General features: G+C 35.3%; 1 protein-coding gene across 1 annotated transcript; it reads right to left on the bottom strand.

The window, feature by feature from the left end:
• Nucleotides 1-106: 106 nt before the first annotated feature.
• LOC133186858 (uncharacterized sodium-dependent transporter HI_0736-like) lies at nucleotides 107-21,826 on the bottom strand. Its single transcript, XM_061322224.1, has 14 exons — nucleotides 21,722-21,826; nucleotides 20,692-21,024; nucleotides 20,197-20,559; nucleotides 6,234-6,363; nucleotides 5,962-6,145; nucleotides 5,336-5,450; nucleotides 5,038-5,239; nucleotides 4,681-4,843; nucleotides 2,596-2,730; nucleotides 2,180-2,319; nucleotides 1,987-2,078; nucleotides 1,747-1,898; nucleotides 719-848; nucleotides 107-563 (listed from the first exon to the last, which is right to left on the bottom strand). Exons 2-14 carry the CDS (start codon nucleotides 21,013-21,015, stop codon nucleotides 411-413), a joined length of 2,283 nt encoding a protein of 760 aa, XP_061178208.1. The 5' UTR covers nucleotides 21,016-21,024; nucleotides 21,722-21,826; the 3' UTR covers nucleotides 107-410.
• Between the last annotated feature and the right edge of the window lie 621 nt (nucleotides 21,827-22,447).

Genomic DNA, 22,447 nt, shown 5'->3' with positions numbered 1-22,447 from the left:
AATATACGATTGATATATACATGTATATATGTATCGGGTAACAGTAAAAATATTGTTTTACTTGTAAAAGTATCAATGGAATTTACTAGAAAGATCAATTACAATGTTACACGAATGTACTCTTTATATCTAGATTCAATCCACAAAAAAAGCAACAAATGACAAGCTAATAGATGGAACAAGAAGGATACACAAAATACATTATCACTGTCATGAAACATGGACAATATACATTTTATTATTACTAATTAATTAAAGGGAAAGGATTCAACTTGCTTCCAAATCCTTAAGTGTCTCTTGTTAAAATATATTCACGTTAAACAGAGTTACACTACATGTAATTATAATTAAAAAATACACTTTCAAGAAAAACGAAAATTGTTTAACATGTAAAACTGAGCATCTGAGAACTATAAATTAACGTCCTTGTATGAAACTTCCGGTTCCTGTGATGTCTGGAGAACCTGTCGTCCTAGCAACTTTACAGTCTCGTCATCTCCTCGTCTGCGACAACACAGATATATCATATTGATGGACACCAGTAGAACCATTAATGCGAACCACTGAAAAAAAAAAATAGATCACCCAGCATGAGGATAGAAAAGGGATGTTAATAATTCATATTTCTGGTATTTAAAGGGGATTTGATAACCACCCCTTAAAAGGTAAACATTTTGTAACATAGTTTTCTAGTAATAAAATAACCGAAGATTTGTACCTGTACCACGGTGATGACGAGGGTTTCCCTCCCGAATTCGTACCATTTTTCCCCGTCCCCTGAATCTCCGTCAATCAGATCATACGCCCACCATCCGATAATAAACAGTGCTTCTAAAGGGGCGATTATTCTAAAAATAATACATATACTAGGCAATGTATTGAAGGGATTCAGTTTCAATAATATGGAAAGTCTATAACTACTGGTAGTAAAGGGCTCCACTCTGGTAATTGCCTCTGCCAACCTGTACGGTTGCCTTTTTGCCTCGTTGCACATTATATTATTGTCAAGGTTAGACTATAGTGAAGGCCCTGACAACTGATACATCTATTACACTAGGGTATGATCAAATACATGTACTATAATACTGACAGCTCTGTTAGTGTAACCAAAAAAACAAGAATTACATATGTGAAGTATGAAAGCCCTAGCTCTAACCGTTCAAAAGTTAAGGCCAAGGTTAAAGTTTTTCAAAAGTAGGTCAAACTCCAAGGTCAAGGTCAAAGGGTCAAAGAGGTTGATATCCAGAGGAAGGTCTTGTCACAAGGAATACACACGTAAAGTTTGAAACCCCAAGCACCAACTGTTCAAACGTTTGGCCAAGGTTAAAGTTTTTCAAAAGTAGGTCAAACTCCAAGGTCAAAAGGTCAAAGTTGTTGGTATCCAAAGGAAGGTCTTGTCACAAAGAATACAAATGTGAAGTTTGAAACCCCAAGCACCAACCGTTCAGAAGTTTTGGCCAAGGTTAAAGTCTCATAAAATTTTGCAAAAGTGGGTCAAACTCCAAGGTCAAGGTCAAAAGGTCAAATATGATGGTACCCAAAGAAACGTCTTGTCAAAAGGAATACAGATGTGAAATATGAAAGTCATAGCTCAACCAATCAAAAGTTATGGGCAAGGTTAAAGTTGACAACAGACAGACAGACAAACAGATAAACAGACAAACAGACAGACAGGACAAAAACAGTATACCCCCGGGATCTTTCGATCCGGGGGCATAAAAATGTAGAAAATAAATTCTATCTTACTTGACCACCCATTCCCACACACGTGGAAGTTTCCAGTCCCCAATACTGTAGCTGTTAAACATATTTTGTCGAAACTTTCTGGTTCCATATATAATCACCATTAATTGCAGAAAGAAACCATTGATGACAAGTGCAAATCCCCAGACAAAATCCTATGGGAATGAAAACAAGAGTATTCGAATCGTTTGTATCGTCAAACTGATAGGTCTGCACATGCGCAAGACTATGTAAACTCCTTACCTGATTAGTTAGAATATCTAAGTTGAGGGCTGAAGCTAGTCCTCCCAGGAAGGTTAATGTTACCGTACAGGGCATTCCGAATTTCCTCGGAACTGAAAGACCAAACAGAAAACAAAAGATTGTCCTTTGATCAGGAACGTGCATGAGGTTTTTGAAATTCTCTCTAAATTCAATTTGTTTATTTGTGTTTTACCCCCAAAGTCGTATAAGGTATGTGTGACCATTTCCATGTTTGCTACCAGAGAAGTGATGCCAGCCATAGACAGACAAGCGAAGAACAACACAGAGAGAACTCGACCAAACACGCCGATCGTAGAAAACAAAACAGGGATCCTTATCACAGAAATGTTAGTTTAATTTCATAGAATTCAATTTTCTGAGAAAAGAAAATTTAGTAGATGCAATTGTTTAAGATTCCGATTTTATTTCTATCACAAATTCACAACCTCTCCAATTTTAACAACGACTTGTTTGATAAGGGAGGTGCTTTTTATTTATGATTAAATTGGAATATCACAATCCTGTCAAAGTTTATTTTTTCCAAGACAACGTTCTACAATGTAGTATCATTGACAACATTGTCAATTTGTTGCATTGACATTGACTCACCATATGAAGGTCAAACCAGTGCTTCCCGGTCCGGATCGCTTCATTATATCCAGAATTCCAGGTTTGGATATGTTAGGATCCAAAGCAATCATTGTAGAAAACACTGTGGCGAAAAGCATAATCCCGCAAATTAAGCTGAAAACGAGAAAGTATAATATCATCATAACTCAAGTTTCTCAAATTTTAATAGAAAATAAAATGTCACGTGGGAGAAAATGAACCAATGAGGATAGTAAGACAGCATTCTAAATTGAGCATTTGCCAAACTGATCGTTGATGACATATACAGCAAAAGGTCTGGGTAAATCAAGTCACCCTAGTTGGAAAACACTTTGTATTTAGTTTAGTTTAGTTTCTAATACTCGTATATTTGACAATTCATAAAAATTTATTTTCCGAGAGAATTTTCTTCACGAACAATGTAAATTTTGATACAAGTAGTGATACTATGACCCCGTGTGAGGAGTTTTGAATGACTTCTTATTAACAGAGAATACTTCAAATGAAGTCAATATCAGTTATTTCAGAGAAGTTTTGTTTCAAATGACTCCATCCCCATTTTTAAGCCCCCCTATGCAAAATGGTATAAATGAGATGGTTGATAACATAGCCTTTATCTGATGAGATTGTTTAACATTGCATTTATCATAAGAGTTTGTTTAACATGGCCCTTATCACATAAGATTGCTTAACAAGGCCCTTATAACATTAGATTGTTTAACATGGCCCTTATCACATGAGATTGTTTAACATGGCCTTTATCACATGAGATTGTTTAACACGACTCTTATCACATGAGATTGTTTAATACGGCCCTTATCACATGAAATTGTTTAACATGGCCCTTATCACATGAGATTGTTTAACATGGCCCTTATCATATGAGGTTGTTTAATACGACTCTAATCACATGAGATTTTTCAGGACTCTTATCATATGACATTGTTTAACACGACTCTTATCTGATGAGTTTATTTAACATTGCCCCTTATCTGATGAGATTGTTTATCATTGTCCTTATCTGATGAGATTGTTTAACATTGCCCCTTATCTGATGAGTTTATTTTACATTGGCCTTTATCTGATGAGTTTATTTTACATTGCCCTTTAACTGATGAGTTTATTTTACATTGCCCCTTATCTGATGAGATTGTTTATCATTGTCCTTATCTGATGAGATTGTTTAACATTGCCCCTTATCTGATGAGTTTATTTTACATTGCCCTTTATCTGATGAGTTTATTTTACATTGCCCTTTATCTGATGAGTTTATTTTACATTGCCCCTTATCTGATGAGTTTATTTTACATTGCCCTTTATCTGATGAGTTTATTTTACATTGCCCCTTATCTGATGAGTTTGTTTTACATTGCCCCTTATCTGATGAGATTGTTTAACATTGCCCTTTATCTGATGAGTTTATTTTACATTGCCCCTTATCTGATGAGATTGTTTTACATTGCCCCTTATCTGATGAGTTTATTTTACATTGCCCCTTTATCTGATGAGTTTATTTTACATTGCCCCTTATCTGATGAGTTTATTTTACATTGCCCCTTATCTGATGAGTTTATTTTACATAGCCCCTTATCTGATGAGTTTGTTTTACATTGCCCCTTATCTGATGAGTTTATTTTACATTGCCCCTTATCTGATGAGTTTATTTTACATTGCCCTTTATCTGATGAGTTTATTTTACATTGCCCCTTATCTGATGAGTTTATTTTACATTGCCCTTTATCTGATGAGTTTGTTTTACATTGCCCCTTATCTGATGAGTTTGTTTTACATTGCCCTTTATCTGATGAGTTTATTTTACATTGCCCTTTATCTGATGAGTTTATTTTACATTGCCCTTTATCTGATGAGTTTATTTTACATTGCCCTTTATCTGATGAGTTTGTTTATCATGGTCCTTAATGTGATTAGACTGTTTTACACTGTCCTTTACCTGATGAGACTGATCGCTTGACGTCTTATAAAATTGATCACATGACCCTTTATCTTATAAAATTGATCACATGACCCTTTATCTTATAAAATTCTGGCCTTTTATGTGATGAGATTGCTCACATGGTTCTTTACCTGATGAGGTTGTTGATAGACGGAATAAACAGTCCGTATTTGACAATACTGTTGTCCACCGTCATAAAAGAAGCATACGGTATCATTAGCCCCATCCCTGCTCCAGTGTCAAACGCATTCTGACTCAGGGCGTCTACCCATAGCCGGGGCTCACCGAATGATTCTTAAACAGAGAAAGAACACATGAACAAGAGAAACCAGGGACTCTTGGGCATATATTAAATAGCAATAAGATATCATTTACAAGCACGGTTACAAAGATGTATATATTTTCTTTTAAAAGAATACTGTTGCAGTGAGCACAATTAAACAACACCCTAAGAATTTTCTACTTGCTTAGCTCTTTTGAATTATTACCCCAATGAGGTGTGAAGAGAAATTTGATGCCGATGTCAGCGTAATCCCTGGTTAGAGACCAAACAAAAGTAAACAGAATGATCAGTAACAGGAGAGGAACTAAGAACATGTTTGTTTTCTCTATTGTATTCACTCCCTTCACCACTGCCAGTCCAGCCAGGAGTGAAGCTAGCGCATGCGTGAGAACTGGCCAATAGCTGTCCTGTTTAAAAATAAAATACGAAAAGTATAGTTTGAAAGGTGAGCGATTTCACTATTGCAAAATACTAAATTCAGCGAAAACTTCTCTTCAAATCACCTCTGCAAAATCCTTGAATATTGTTTCGCCTGCTTCAGCTGTTTCCGGAAGATCGTTTGCAATCATATAAACGAAGTAGTACAAACACCATCCTAACACTACCGAGTAGTAGCATCTAAAAATAGCAACACAAATTTAGGAGGGGGGGTCTAAAAATTAATTAAGCCTTTTAACATGCTTCAAGGTAAACAGAAAGTTTTGAAATCTAAAAGGATTTTTTAATTCAATGCCTTTTTAAAATTTATTTACAATTTTGTAAATGATAATATTCCACAGTTTCTTGGCGATAAAATATGATATTACTGACTCCCCATCTTTATTCCATCAAAAAGTCGAGCAGCTCTGATAAAAAGCCCTTGTATTCTGATACTGAGCAGATGACGCTGGTATATCATGTACAGATTAAACGGAAATATTTAAAATATAATTTACAATAGATATTTATTATGTAATGAAAATAATGTAACCATATGAGTTTAAAAAATTTAGCTTTGCTTCAAATCTCATGAAAGGTGCATACTATTTATCATATAATGCCAAATAAATACGATCTATGCAATTAGTATGCATAAAGCTTGATATAAAATCATTAGATATTTAAATATATTCTAGAATTTACAACTAACGATATTAGAAAAGTAACCATGGAGATCCATGCGCCACACCAGGCGGCGCCCTCTCCCAGAATAGCTCGGAATGAACCAATCACGGCTCTTCTTGTATAGCGTCCTGTTCCATACTCAATCAGCAGCATAGGGCTGGACCAGAGAACCAAAAACAGGACCCATGCTAATAGGAAAACCAAACCACCTGAAATGCGGCAAAAATATACACGTTTAATAATATCTGTTTCAGGATAATTTTTGCCGTTTATATGCAGTAATCATCATTTATATACCTTTCTCCTCGCTATTGGAAGCAAGTATCCTGGGAAACCTCCATATATTCCCCGTACCAACCACAGAACCGAGACAGGAGCAGATCAGACCGAGGCGGTTATGGAAATGTGGACGCTCCTCGATCCTCAACTACATATTGGTATTAAGGGTTAATTTTACTAATTATTTCGATAATTTTGAGAGAAAGACTTACACTATATAGGCGATTTTCTCATTATCGGAGGGAAAGATGGTACTTCACTAAGTTTTAATGATGAATGTCATAATTCAGTGAATTCAGTCCTCTACAAAACTTTTCATTTTACATGTACAAGTTATCATTCATAATTGTAGTCAAATTGTTATGATAAAGAAAACACACTTTGAATCCAAATTATTCTCCTTTCTTGTAAATGTTTGTCAGTGCACGGCAATAAAGTGTTTGTAGGACATCAGGAAGACTATTGTCTTCAAAGTGTAAATTTCAGTTTTTGACATCAAGGTGTGTGCATTGATTTCAGATTATTACTTTTTATGAATATGATATAATTTATTTATGGTTTTATTATTAGAATATCGAAACAAGAAATATATCATAAAACTATTGCTATAGTATATTTCTTGGTAAAGCTTCAGAATCTTACCGCATCACCCATAACTGTTGTTTTGGTTTGATTATCCCACCATGTTTGTTGTGTAAATTTATCACTTACATGAAATAAGGACCGCCATATCACGAGTATGCACCCGATAACGAATACATGCACTGCGGGTCATATGATGTACCGTATCAAATACTGTTCATATAACTGTATGATAAAGATATAATATTAGACTAACTCCTTCTAGTACATGCACACCTATCCCTTATATATATTCGATGCACCCATGGTAATTTTCATTCCTTCTATGACACATTTTGTTTGGACCATTCTGTTCTGAAGAGTCTGTTCTCTCATTAGTGGATCCTGATCTTGCCATTGATTTATCTTCCCTCTGTGCCTTTGGTATATGTATATATGTAATATTTAACAAAAGGAAATTCTAATAATATAAATAACCTATGTAAGTTTAAAATGTGGCGATGTTTTTTCACCTGAGTCGCTCCCTTCTTTTCTAAAATGGCTTTGTCGCTTTCAAACAATTTTGATAAGTAGCATCAATAGACGACTGGGCATGTATCATCAATACAAGCAAATTCAAAGAATTGTGGTCCCCCGCTTTCGGTGTCTTTGTGGATGCGATGCAATTATTTATGGCATATTGTAACTTTTCCAACTTTAAAGTTAGTAATTCCAACTTTAATCATTATGGCTTTTCCAACTTGAAAGTTGGAAATTCCAACTTTAATCTTGGCTTTTCCTACTTTAATTTGAGCTCTTCTAGTCCTTTTCTTAGCTTTTTTCCTTTATTTTAAATTTTTACCAACTTTATTAATGCACAATTAATACACTGAAATAGAATGGTGAGCAATTAATCTGTGTCAATTATTTTTTTTACCTTGACCTTCCCTATGACCTTACATATAACTTTCAACTTTTAATTAAAAAATCCTTATATTTCTTTTGGTTCATGTTATATAATTATATAGAGGTAAACTTCATACATCTCCGTACATGACAGGATTTCAACCAAACCTATTTAAAGCAATATGAGCTGCAACGTTGATGTCAGAAATTTTTGTGGAAAAATTGTAATTAACTATTTCATCGACAGAAAAAAGAACGTTTATAAATTTTTGTTGTTCATATTTGCGATGGAAGACCTATTTATAAGCTTGATTGAAGCAAAATTACATTATTGTCGTCCTGTACAATATTGATTTCTTATATAATACTATATATTTGATTGTACAGAATCTTGATTCCGAAACAATTTGATACTTTATCAAAAAAGTTTAAATTACACACAAATTTATCATAATAACATTTTAACAGCAAAAATGCAGCACATATTGCTTTAAGAAATCAATCATGTATTTTGTTTTGTGCGAGAGGATAAGCTTAAACAAATGAGACCATCATGAGGTGATTTGATATACCGGTATATGGGATGAATCAACACTATATTACATGCTACAAATACAAAAGAACTAAATGTATCAATTCTGCATAAGAAAACACTATGAAATAATTCCTTCTTTCATCATAATTTCATAATTAAATCGTTTCCTTCCATTGTAATTACATGTATAAAACAGCAACACGAGTCCAGCTACAAAGTGTCTGAATATAACGCATAAAGCCGTACAAGGATGGAAAAGCCAAGATTTAAGTTGAAATTACCAACCTTAAAGTTGGAAAAGCCAAGATTAAAGTTGGAATTACCAACTTTAAAGTTGGTAATTTCCACCTTTAAAGTTTGAATTACCAACTTACCAACTTTAAAGTTGGAAAAGTCATGATAAAAGTTGGAATTACCAACTTTAAAGTTGGAAAAGCCTACTTTAAAGTTAGAATTACCAACTTTAAAGTTGGAATTTTCAACTTTAAAGTTGAAACTTCCAACTTTAAAGTTGGAATTTCCGCCTTTAAAAAAATATTACGTGGCACTAATACGCTTCCGTAAGTCTGGGAAAACTGCTGTAGATAAACAGTACCATGTCAATTTTGTTTTTTCATTTGAAGACACATATGATCTGAAGTTTCGTGTTTTGTTCTTTAACCTGTACGTAAATGTACAAAAAGTAACAGTTTTACTTGGGTCTTATAATACCAAGACTATAGAGATCAGTTATTTCTAAAATTATAAAAAATACCGTCCTAGCTATTCTTATCTACCTTCCTGAATCTTTCCAATAAGCTCGAAAAACCGCAGCAACCTCAGATGAGCCTGCCGGTGTCGCATAATATTTGGTCCGCCTCGTTTAAAGGTCCGGGGGGACCTAATACGATAACATATAAGGTCCGGCCTGCCTCTATAATAAAAGGTCCGCCTTCGGTTTTATATGCAGATTTTTCTCCTTTATTGATTCGAAATTAATTTGCTTTATTAATCTTTTTAAATTATTTAAGGTATAGTTGTTATAAAAGTGTCCCTCTCAGCAAAATGGAGTTCCAGGGACCTACATGTATATACATTGTATATATACTATAGAAGGATCAAGTCTTGCGATATCTCGCTAGTTGCTGGATTTCGTTAGCCAATTTTAATTAATTATATTTCTAATACTATGATATATCTCAGTACAAAACCTCAAATTATCTATCAAAAAATTATTCAAAATTTGATGTTAGCACTGATTAACTGTTAGCTCCTTATCGTAGTACATACCTCCCTAATTCATTTCGGATTTTTTTTTTTAAATATTGTTTATTTCATTCCCTACATTTTGTAGTTTTCATTTCTGACGTTTATAAATTTTCATCTCTGACATTTATCATCATAAAGTACTTTTCCGGCAATGAAAACAGAATTGAAATTTCCCTTATAAAAAAATTAAAGAATAAATCAAGAATAATTCATTGATTTCCAAATAATAAGTTCTGCTTATATTTAAAAGAATCTTATGACGATTTTATCCTCGGACACATGTAAGTGTAAGTTGTGAATTTTTGTTCATCTTTTCAAATCAAGATAATCAGACTGAATTTGAGATCAGAAAGGTTTAGATAGAATTTATGACATACAGAAACTATGTTTGACGGAATAAAGTAATCAAAGTAGAGGAGATTCTGTTTTTCGGTGCTTTCAAACACATATAATTCAGTGGGCATTAAAATTTGGTGATCAAAAATTGCATGTTTTATTATTGAAATTATTGCATTTTATTACTAAACTTTGTATTTTTACTAGACTTAGTGTTGATTGTATTGTAAAATGAAAACAAAAAATGTCGGAAATGCAATGCAAAATTTCGGAAACGACATGCAGCGAGCTTGGAAGAAACAACCCCGGCTTTATTATCCACCATAGGAAATACTCAGTACGCTTCAGTACAGAATTTTCTCCTTTTCCACCTTCTTACTAGGGAGAATCTTATCCACCCATACTATTTACAGAGGGGTTTTACAGAGCAACTTGACATGTATTTCCCCCTAAAATAAAAAGGAGTGTCTGTTGAGATCGTGACTGATATAAAAATTCATAAAACACCACCAAGTCGTGTTCTTTTGTTAATATTTTTTATATTTATTTTGATTTTGGTTTAAATAAGATTTTCTACGACTTTAAGCGGCTATTTCTTTTTTATTTATGTGTGTGTGATGGGGGGGGGGGGGGGGGTTAATAGTTCTCTTGTTGCACGTCATCAACATTACTAATTAAATAATAATATATATCCTTGGTCCCTTCAGACAGATGTTTATGGTTGCATATAGACATACAATACAGTAGACACATCTCCTGCAAACGTACATAGAGTGGATAATTAATTGACATTAAAGTTTTGTCTTTTTGTCAGCATATTAAATGAAAAAAGTACACTACTACATGTAGTATATATGCAATTCTTATGCACAATTAGGCCATTCCAAGAGTTTTCTAAGTTAATTTAGCGTCCATTCTAAAATTAAAAACCTAATTATCTTTTTACCCTGGAAAAACACAGGAACCAACAAAGAAAAAAAACAATAGGAACTTACAGCATTTCCATAATTTTTTTCTTTGTAAGTGAGATACATGTATGTGGGAAAAAAGAAAAACAGAGGGCGGACTTTTATTATACTGCGTTTTAAGGTCCGCCCTGCCATTTTAACGATTTTTTTTACGCTACGATAACTTTAATAAACTCTGTTCAAAATACTCGCCTTGTAATAGTAAGATATCTGAAATAAAGAGGGCGGACCTTTTATTATACTGCGTTTTAAGGTCCGACCTGTCTCTTTCTCTAGTTTGTATGCTACGAAAATAAACCCTATGCAAAATTTTCACCTTGTTATAGTAAGATATCTGAAATATAGAGGGCGGACCTTTTATTATATTGCGTTTTAAGGTCCGCCCTATCTCTAGTTTGTATGCTACGAAAATAAACCCTGTTCAAAATTTTCGCCTTGTAATAGTAAGATATCTGAAATAAAGAGGGCGGACCTTTTATTATATTGCGTTTTAAGGTCCGCCCTGTCTCTTTCTCTAATTTTTATGCTACGAAAATAAACCCTGTTCAAAATTTTCGCCTTATAATAGTAAGATATCTGAAATATAGAGGTCGAACCTTTAAATATACTGCGTTTTAAGGTCCGCCCTGTCTCTTTCTCTAGTTTGTATGCTACGAAAATAAACCCCGTTCAAAATTTTCGCCTTGTAATAGTAAGATTTCTGAAATGTAGAGGGCGGACCTTTTATTATACTGCGTTTTAAGGTCCGCCCTGTCTCTTTCTCTAGTTTTTATGCTACGAAAATAACCCCCGTTCAAAATTTTCGCCTTGTAATAGTAGGATATCTGAAATATAGAGGGCGGACCTTTTATTATACTGCGTTTTAAGGTCCGCCCTGTCTCTTTCTCTAGTTTGTATGCTACGAAAATAAACCCTGTTCAAAATTTTCGCCTTGTAATAGTAAGATATCTGAAATAAAGAGGGCGGACCTTTTATTATACTGCGTTTTAAGGTCCGCCCTGTCTCTTTCTTTAGTTTGTATGCTACGAAAATAAACCCTGTTCAAAATTTTTCGCCTTCTAACACTACGGTATCTGAAAAACAGAGGGCGGACCTTTTATTTTACTGCGATTTAAGGTCCGCCCTGTCATTTTGACTAGTTTTTATGTTACGGAAATAAACCCTGTCCAAAATGTTTGCTTTCTAATGGTAAAATATCTGAAAAACAGAGGGCAGACCTTTTATTATACTGCGTTTTAAGGTCCGCCCTGCCTCTTTCTCTAGTTTTTATGCTACGAAAATAAACCTGTTCAAAGTTTTCGCCTTGTAATAGTACGATATCTGAAATACAAAAGGCGGACCTTTTATTATACTGCGTTTTAAGGTCCGCCCTGCCCCTTTCTCTATTTTTCATGCTACAGAAAAAATTTTCGCCTTGTAATAGATAGATCAAATCGGGGGATTAAGGTTTTACATAGGAATATCTAGGAAAAAGTCTTCAAAAATCTTGTTCTTAAGAACAACAATGTCATGATTAGTCATATTAATATGGAAGCATCATCAGTTAGTGTAGATGTACGTTTGTTCAAATCATGACCCCCGGGGTAGGGTGGGGTCACAAGGGGGGATCAAAGTTTTACAGAGGATATATATATCGAAAAATCTTCTCCACAAGAACAGCAAAGCCATCTTTAGTCAGATTGATATGGAAACATCCTCAGGTATTGTAGATTCAAATTTGTTTAAACCATGATAACAGGTCATATAAAATAAATTTTGCGCCGGAATATGGCTGAAATATAGTCGACTCGGCGTTAAACCCTAATCAATCAATCAATCAATCAAACCATGACCCCCTAGGGGTAGGATGGGCCACAATGCACTATCAGGGTTTAGCATGTGAATGTATAGGAAAAAAATTCTAAAACCTTTTTTTCAGGAACAACAAAGCCATATTTAGTCACATTGATATAGAAGTATCTTGAGGTAGTGTAAATTCAAGTTTGTTTAAATCATGACCCCGAGGGGTAGGGTGGGGCTAGCGCTATATCTATAAAAATCATGACACCTGGGGTAGGGTGGGGTCACAATAGTGATTAATGTTTTACATTGGAAGATATGTTAGAATAAATAATTTTATATCAAGGTCTTAAATTGGAAAATCGTAGGACGATTCTTTTATAAAAGGCAGTGACGAATCTGAATGTATAATGGTAGTACAATGTATATTTATCTAGAATATATTCACCACATACAATCAAAAGATATGTTCAGATTTATTATCCATGTATATCACAAAAATGTTATGTTAGAATGATCATTAGTTGTACTGTATCCGTATCTATAGACTTTGATTCATATAACATGAAAAAGAGGGAGTATTTGTTTCTGTATTCATACAATGAATTGGGAAAATATATAATCACCTTAAAAATAAGAAAGGGGTTCATCAACACTACGTACATAATGTATGTGGTAAATGCCTTGTGTGACAAGTAAAAAGAAATCTGTAATATACCAGATGGTGTTTATTTTCTACGTACTTGATACGCAAGGAGCAGATGGAAATTTAAAGAAGGTGTTATTGCCACCCCTCCCCCTCTTCCTCACCTGAGATGCAATGTATTACCGGAAATTTCTCCAGCCACTACCGAAATTATTCATATAACATGCGCAGATCGGGGGGGGGGGGGAGTCGGGGGACCCCCCCCCCCCATCTGGAATTTGCAGAGTTATTAAAAGTATATACTGAAGTAAATAAAATACGACTTTGGGCCCCCTTAGAAAACATGGACCCTACCATCACCACCACGAAATAGGTGTTTTTCACGTTTTGGAAATGGAATTGGATTTTACTTTTTTTTTCTTCCTTGTCAAGAAATTTTTGGGTCAGTAATTTTTTTGACTGGGATGCCCCCCCCCCCCCCTGGAAAAATTCTTGATCCGCGCCTGTATAATCATTATTCAAAATTGTTAGGTAATATCCGAAACAACATATATGCAATGTATAGCATTTATGAAAATCGAACTTCAAAAATTCTGTCATGACTACATGAGACCGATTGTATTATTTCCTCCATGGTTACCACGGAGAATGACTGAGGACTTCGAAAAGGATAATTCAAGGAGATTGGCAAAGTTCCTAGCTTTCGTAAAGAATTTTTCAAAAACTCTTGAGCAGGTGTAGTGGTACTAAACAATACACTTTATTGGTTTTCACCGCGTAGAAAATTCTACACGGGAGATCACTCTCAATCAAGCTCCAGACAGCTCAGTATTACTTCATATCATTATTCGTAGGGAAAGAAGTCCCGGAGAGTATGGAGTATGACTCTCAGTCATACTCCATACAGTGTCAATTCTCCCGGACTACTTGGTATGGAGTTGTAGCGTAACGTAATACTGAGCTGTCTGCAGCTTGGACTCTCATGATGGAAAACCCCATGAATCACCTTTTTTCTCCGGATAACCGTGAGTTGCCACTTTCCATAAATGAATAAAATAAATAATCATAAATAATCAGCGTTTTATAAAAGAAATATATTTTTGATTTAAAATTAGACTGAAACGCTTCTAGTCGACATCACGAAAATGTACATATCATGTAGCTTGAAATGGGAAATATGACGCACGCTTGACAAGATCCCCAGAAACAATCAGTCAGTATATTTCTGGGTGCAATTGGGGGGGGGGGGTTATAGCACAAATTAATGTAGAAAATAGAAATTCCTTGATACGCAAAAAAAAAGGAAGAGGATCAACTGATGTTCCCTCCCCCTTCCCCCGTTCATACAGACGTGAGATACATAAATGACTTGTATATAGAACTGGACATTCAACTTTGCCCAAAATGCTTCATGTCGGTAATAAAAGAAAATATTTTACAATAATGATTTCAAATTTTAATCGGTCATGCAATACAGCCTGCTAGATTATCCCACAGTCTGTCTATTATAGTCACAGTAAAATGTGTAATTTCTTTTTCTTTTGGCAAAAAAAAAAAAAAAAATACAAAAATGAAATATTATTTCATATATAGTTCATTATGACGAGGAAGAGTGATGTTTTTATAAGAAAGAATTAAGTCCAAACCATGATTATACTTTAAATCTGATGTATATGTTTTCAATATTGAATTACCTGTTTTAAGCTTTAACATTACATGTATTTTGTTTCTGCAGTAAATACAGATCGAATACAACATTAGGCTATATATTACCCTATCCACAAATAAAGGGCAAAATATTATTATAAACTGAAAACAAGTTAATTGTTAAAACTAAAGGGAAGCATATACATACTTTTATTTTTTATCGGTCTTAGTATTAAACTCTACACTTGGAATAAGAAATTTCTTTAAATATTGTAATAAAAATAGACTATATATAATTATATCACAATTTTGATGCGTACGCATGAATATCATAATAGTATTATAATTTGTTCTTCAGCATAATTTATTAAAATAGAGAATTCATATCTGTTGATTTAAAGCAAACACATGACCATTACATTGTCATTGCTATCTGCCGCGGGCTCTACCTGCGGGTACCTGTCAGGTATACGAATACTTCACACCCCCATTGTTTTATTGCCTATACACACCGGCAGATTTCACACCTTTAATCATCCTAATTTACACAAAGCAAATGCTGAGGAAAAAACAAACACAAGCCCAATAAATGCGACATTTCTTTTTTTAAATCATTGCCCTAAACGGTATTGCTAAAAGCACACTAAACATGGAATAGCAATTCCTGCCCTAAGATATATATTGTACAAAAAAATAAACACAACAGCTAGGGTAAATCCTTAATCTTTCTTCATATGATGTAAACAAACTCTCTTTAATTTTATGTGTTTAAGTAAAGATTAAAACATTTTGCACCACCCGGACCTTTAAACTTCGGCGGACCTTTTCTTATACGGGCCGGACCTTTTCTTATAAAAGGCGGACCTTATATGTTATCGTATTAGGTCCCCCCGGACCTTTAAACGAGGCGGACCAAATATTATGCGACACCGGAAAGGCCTGCGACGATGCGATTGCTACAAAACAGTACCACACTGGAATATTTTTAACTAGGCGCTCATTGGTACAACTGATCTCTTATTATATTTTTCACCTCAAAATTGAAATTTCAATAAAATACAGAATGCTTAAAGCACAGTTAAGGAGTTATGCCATTGCCGATGTGAATTGTGACACCCCCAACCCACAGTGCACTACTGTGCCTTCCTATTAATAATTAATCGAATCCGCAACTTGGCTACAGCGCTAGCTCACCCATCTTTTTAAAAGATAAGCTTGTATAAATATATACTGCATTTATTGGGACATTTACATTTGTGGCAATACTTAAAAATGAAAAGCGGAAGATCCCTATAAACAGAATGATGCAATGAAAGTAAGGCCATCTATAGAGTCTCCAGGGAAAATCAAGTACAAACAACCCCGAACAAAATGGCCAAATTCATTATATATTCACCGTTCCTTTAAATGGTTAAAGCAATGTAAAATTATCCCGTCTCCAGATAACAATCAATGATACACCTTGGTCTTAACAAACTTCATGCTTCCGGGTAATAAAAGGTGTTTTCAGCACGACGTGTTCGTGTCTTTAAATGTTATACAAAATCGATATGCATTTATCTTTCGGTTCAACAGTTTAAGTAGTGTAGCCATATATATTGAAAAGAAACGCAGAGTAACATAATATTCGATAATTATTCTAATACTCAAAAATTATGAAAATTTGTATGGGAGGTATTTTGGTTACTTTGCACCTAAATTGATGTTCAGAATTACTTAACCATAAAAGTTATGATGGCACATATGGACCAAAAGCACGTGCAGATTGACGATATCAGGTTTGTCAACAAATTTCTTAATAAAAGTTGATACTCTGGAGGTATACACATTGTTTTTCGCTATTTAAAGTCAATTTGAATTTCTTGCAAAAATGGTACGGCTGACGGATGTTCAAAGCTGTCTGGCGATTTCTTTGCCTGAGAACGAACAAAGGCAACAATAGGTTGTTGTAAAGTTTGTTGTGGATTTTCTATCATAAGGCGTCTTATCGGTCCCTAGAGAAAGAGTGGAAGGGATTTCGTTCAACCATGACGGGAACGTCAGCGCGAAACGAGACCTTGTCAAGACAGGGCCTTCCACCCTACTACCTGCGTAATCGCGACGTCACAATCTTCACTTCCACCCCAAAAACTGGAAGAAACCGATTGTGTGAGTTTGGTCTGCGAGCTTGTCGACTTTACGGAGGTGTTCGTCTCAAACGCGCACGTGAGCACTGTATGCCTATTTTTTTCAGCATATTTACCCCCACTCAATGTAGCCAGGGTATAATCAAGACTTTCTAGCAAAGAAACTTTGTCTCCACTTGAACATTTGTGGGCATAACTCCACCGTAGAGAAAGAAGGCGTCGGAATATCCCAGCCCCTTTTGACCAGCTAAGGATTACCTTGTTGGAAGAGTGGATAGTATCCCTATGAGAAAGAAAAATGTACCGAAGACCTCCACGCACAGGAGTATTAAGGCTGTGACCCATGCGTAAGAGAGGTATAGGAGATATTGACTACATTTTCGATTTCACTTTTGTGGGGGTACCGTTAAATGAGTTTCATTTCCTATTGAATTATTCGTCAAAATCAAATGAAATTTTCTTAAATTGTTGATTGAAGATGTGTCTAAATGTTAGAAAGCAATATTGGAAAATACATTCAAAAAGTTATCAATAGAACACATCAAAAGTTTACCCTACATTTCTTTTTCCTTTCAGTATATATACAAGATATTTTATTTACCAATCAAAGGCCCCGAAAGGCATTTCAACATATATATAAATGCACAATTTAAACATATTTTACAATAAAAAATGTTTGTATATATACGAGGGGTGATCAAGAAGTTCGCTAACTATCTCTATATTTACAAAACAACTATTCAGAACAGAATGAAATTTGGCACACATAGTCATAAACATGTTCTATAAATAGCAGATGTTAGTAATGTTTTGCTCCATTTTTGTGACGTCACAATGTGAAAATGACGTCAATATGTAGATGAATTGTAACAAAAATGGCTGACTCAGTCGTACTCAAACAAAGAAAGGTTGTAAAGTTTAATGTATATCCTGGAAATTCCTTTGCAGTAGCATATAATAATTTGTACAAGGTTTATTTAGACAAAAGACTTGCCAAAAGTTCAATCATTAATTGGATTGATTATTTTAGTGAAGGATTGATTAATTGTTTGTTGTTTAACGTCCCTCTCGAGAATTTTTCACTCATATGGAGACGCCACCATTTGCCGGTGGAGGGCTACAAACTTTGACCTATACTCGGCACTCAGGGCCATTGAGCAGTAAGGGATCTTTATCGTGCCTGCACCTACTGCGACACGGGACCTCGGTATATACGGTCTCATCCGAGGGACCGGTGTCCACGTCCCGCAGTGGGATTCGAACCCGCGACGTAAGGATCAACTCCTTACTCCGCGACTCTAGAGCAGACGCTCTAACCACTGCGCTATGCGAGCGACTTTTAGTGAAGGAAGGGAGATGGTTAAAAATGATGTTTGTTCTGATGCCCAGTTAAAGTAAGCTGGGGACGAGATGTGTCCTTAGTTGAGCAATTTGTTATGAAAGATCGCCAAGTTACAGTTAGAAATAAAGTTTAATATTTTAAGAATATTATAATTATTAAATCCCTAAAATACCGTTTACTTTAGACTTTAAACATATCAGTTATGATAAAAAGAAGGAGCCTATACTTGATTCACATTTGAAAAACGACGCATCCAAGACAGAGAAGACGGGTTGTGATGGTCACCGTGTGCATTCTGGGATAAGATATCCTTATCAATGAAATATATGGAGATAACGAACAGTATTCAAGCTCAAAAGTCCATTATACAATACAAAATAGGAGCAGAGCAAACACGGACCTCCAAACATCAGAGGTGGGATCAGGTGCCATGGAGGAGTGAGCATCCCCTGCCGACCGGTCACACCCGCCGTGTGCTCCTTGTCATGATCGGGAAATAACGGAAAAATCCGTCGACAATTCAGTGTGTAAATAATGGCCTAACAATTAGTATGAAAAACGTCAGTCAGCATTTGACTCAATGATAAATTGTATTTGTTGACAAGGTCATTGTATCGACGATAGAACTTACGAAATGATGACTTTAAACGAGCCAGCTGATATTCTTGTTTCATCAACTTATTTGTCAATAATTTACCTCGTTTTAGAAATTGTACATACGTAGAGCATGCTCTTGCGTATCGAATCAACTGAGAGATATATACCCCGTATGCAGGTGATGAAGGTATATTGCTGCATAAGTAAGGGAAGTTGACGATTGAAAAGTTAAAGTCATCAATTTATCATAAAGCTTGGTTGTTAGATTACCATTAACGTCTTTTTCACGTAAAATATCCAAATATGAAACAGATGTGTCAGACTCTGTGGTATCTTTTATCTCAAGTTCACCAGGATATATCGTATCGACATAAGAATGAAAATAGCCATTGTTAATTGACAATACGTCGTCGATATATCTAAATGTCGAGTTGAACGCCACAGCAAGTGTTTTCTTCTTTTCACGTACAAGATTTTGGACAAATTCTGCTTCATATGAATACAAAAAAGGTCTGCTAATAACGGGGCGCAATTGGTACCCATAGAAATTCCAATAGATTGTTGGAAGACCTGGTCTCCAAAAACCACATAGATATTGTCAATCAGAAACTCAAGCATCTTTTTAATGTCAACTTCAGAGTACTTGTGTGTACAATCAGAATGTTTTTTAACAAAATAAACCATCCTATTGCCGAGATTTGGCCATTTATGTCAAATTGACAATTCTTGCTTAAAAAAAATAACTTGCATGGTAAGAAATAAACGACTCGGAAAAATCTTTTAGCATCTGTGAACCGAACGCTATGGAACATGTCACGTGACCGCCTCGATCACGTGATTCGCGCATGGGCAGAACGGTGGCAAATGTGCACTAAACCTTTAAAAAAACAATAAACAACGAAATGTAATTTTATTTCTTTTATGGAAGTTATTCAATTAGTTCGCGAACTTTTTGATCACCCCTCGTATATATAGATATAATAAAACAATACATTTGAGTCAGGCAGTTTATTTGTACATAGATAGGTCTTTTAAGAAACACAACAATTGCTAATTATACTTCAAGAAGCAAAGAACAATCGTTAGCAACATTAATTATATTTCCGAAAAAAAGTGTCATTTCTGTGAGCAGAATTTTTGATTGTTTGGCATTTTTCTTCTGATCTAGTATGTCCAACAAGACTACACACCAAACACTGTAGACTTTCCAAAACGGATCTGCAAAGGAACAAAAAAAAATTAAAATGGACCAAATCACACACTTTTCACATGGAGTTCATATCAACCCGCCAGGTTCTTGTTCATAAATTCGGTCAGTCTCTTTAGCGCAAGGTCACACGCTTCTTTATTGTAGTTTGGACCGGTGTAATTGGTGAATGCGTGGTTAGCTCCGGGATACTTGTACATTTCGTATTTAACGCCCTTGGCTTTGAATTTCTCCTCCAGCTTTGCCGCGTCTTTTGGTGACGAAAAACCTTCTAGTGCATCAAGCTCACCAAAATGGCACTGCACCGGACATTTAATGGTGGATACGTCACAGAGAGTTTCGCCTGGAATGCCATAAAAAGGTGCCGCTGCATAAATATAGTCTTGTTCTAAAGCGGCTGTAGCCAATGTTAGGGCACCGCCCATACAAAAGCCGGTAACACCCACCTACAAGATATAGCAGAGAAGATATACGAGCTGTATCTTGCATTAAAAAATATATGACAAATAAGAGCGTTTTATCTACCTGCAAATTTTGTGTAATTAGTTGCCTATCTTGACTTATGGTTTTTCACATACCTTGGTACACCCCATCGTTTTCAGATGGAAGGCTGCGGCTTTGATGTCTTTAACAGCGCCAGGCCAGTCCAGATTGTTCATCAAATGACCAGCTTCCTCGTTGTCCTTGGCCAATTTTCCGCGGTAAAGATCGGGAACAATTGTAACAAATGGACCCATATCTGCTAGGTCTTTAGCCTCCTTTTGGATTTGCTCATTCATTCCCCACCATTCCTGGATGACCACGAGCCCTTTCTTGCTCTTTGCCAAATGTTCATCAAACACAACACAAGGCAATTCACCTTGAGCGTTTTCTGATTTTACAGAAACTTTCTTTCCACTCATGATTTGAACCTATCAAAGAAAAAAATTGAAACAAAAAATGATAGATTTTTTAAAAAAGTTCAGCAAATCTATATTAAAGGGGTTATACCCCTACCAATCTTTTTTTTTTTTAGAATTACACCGTATTAAATAATTCAACCAGAAACACGGTGTATTTTGCACTAGTACGAGTCATCATGATTTGTTTTCCCCAAAACTAGCACTGTTGGCTTTCCTTGCATTTCTGTAGCTCAAAGGTCTGACAACCAAATATAAATGTGCAGAACACGATCCCCAAAATATGACCATAGCCGATTTCCAAAATTGTTTTGCTGACCGAGACTGAATGTACTGATATCTGGTTGACTTTTTTGCCCCCTAATTTGCACCCTTCCCCCATTTACTTTTTTCCCTCCCCAAAAAAAGTTTCTCAGAAGCATGTATTTCGTTCCTTCCCTTCCCAGTTTGAAATAAAACTGATTATAAATTATAGTTTTTTAATGATTTGAACACTTGAAATATTTTAACAGAAAATTATTACATGTTCTCAGAAATTAACGATTTATCAAAGTTATTTAGTATTTGACGTTGATGAAAGAAGTGGGTTTCCATACATATTCAACCCCCGTTCTAGAAAAAAAAATTACACTCGACATGCATCAGCTCATTTGTTGTCATCTACGCTAAATAACAATACTTTCTACGTATCCTTTATATTTCTGCTTACCTCAATCACTTACCCTTCCCGACAGACGAGAATGTGCTAAGGCGTACTCCAGGTGAATTTGTAGGCTCTCCAACTCAGGTGCGCCGCGCCAACTTCCCGGTGCCTATCTCTGTACGGAGAAACAAGCGGGTAAAAATAAATACAAGTCATGTACACGTGGTACAATGTTAAAGTGAAAGTCAAAATAATTGTCATTAAATATAGATACAACAGGAAAAAGTCTCTCGCTCTTTTAGGAATGACAGAAATACAGTGGTATTTTTCGCACAGTTTGCTCACCGTTCGTTTACCTTCGCTGCACTCTCAGGGCTCTCGATTGTCTATCAGTTTAAAAAAAAAACAACATTTTTCCCTAAACTGAATGTGTTCTTTTTCCCAATCGTCATTACTCTAAAAAAAATTAAAGAACCTATAAATTATTTGTATATAAAATTACTAATTAATCCAACTTGTTACTCGTATTCTTGTGTATTACAAATAAGAAACAAAATTGATAACAAACATCCGGCAGAAACCAAGTATTATGAGTTGTATTTCCCCAAAATGTCCTATTCTTAACTGCCCTGGTCCCATGCAGTAGGACCAGTACCTACATGTGGCTTGAAAGCCCTGGCTCTTCGTTTGCTCTGTTCATCGTTCTGTTTGCTCCGTTCACAAAGGGACTGTACCATTCCCTATCCAGAGTTGTCGTTCGTACATTGTACCTCACATTATGTACACCTCTGT

This window comes from Saccostrea echinata, unplaced genomic scaffold, assembly GCF_033153115.1.
Source record: "Saccostrea echinata isolate AGI-Se365-2 ecotype Australia unplaced genomic scaffold, CSIRO_AGI_Sech_v1 ptg000014l, whole genome shotgun sequence".
Lineage (NCBI taxonomy): Eukaryota > Metazoa > Mollusca > Bivalvia > Ostreida > Ostreidae > Saccostrea > Saccostrea echinata.
The sequence above is the reverse complement of the archived record's forward strand: the minus strand, read 5'-3'. Positions and strand labels throughout refer to the sequence as shown.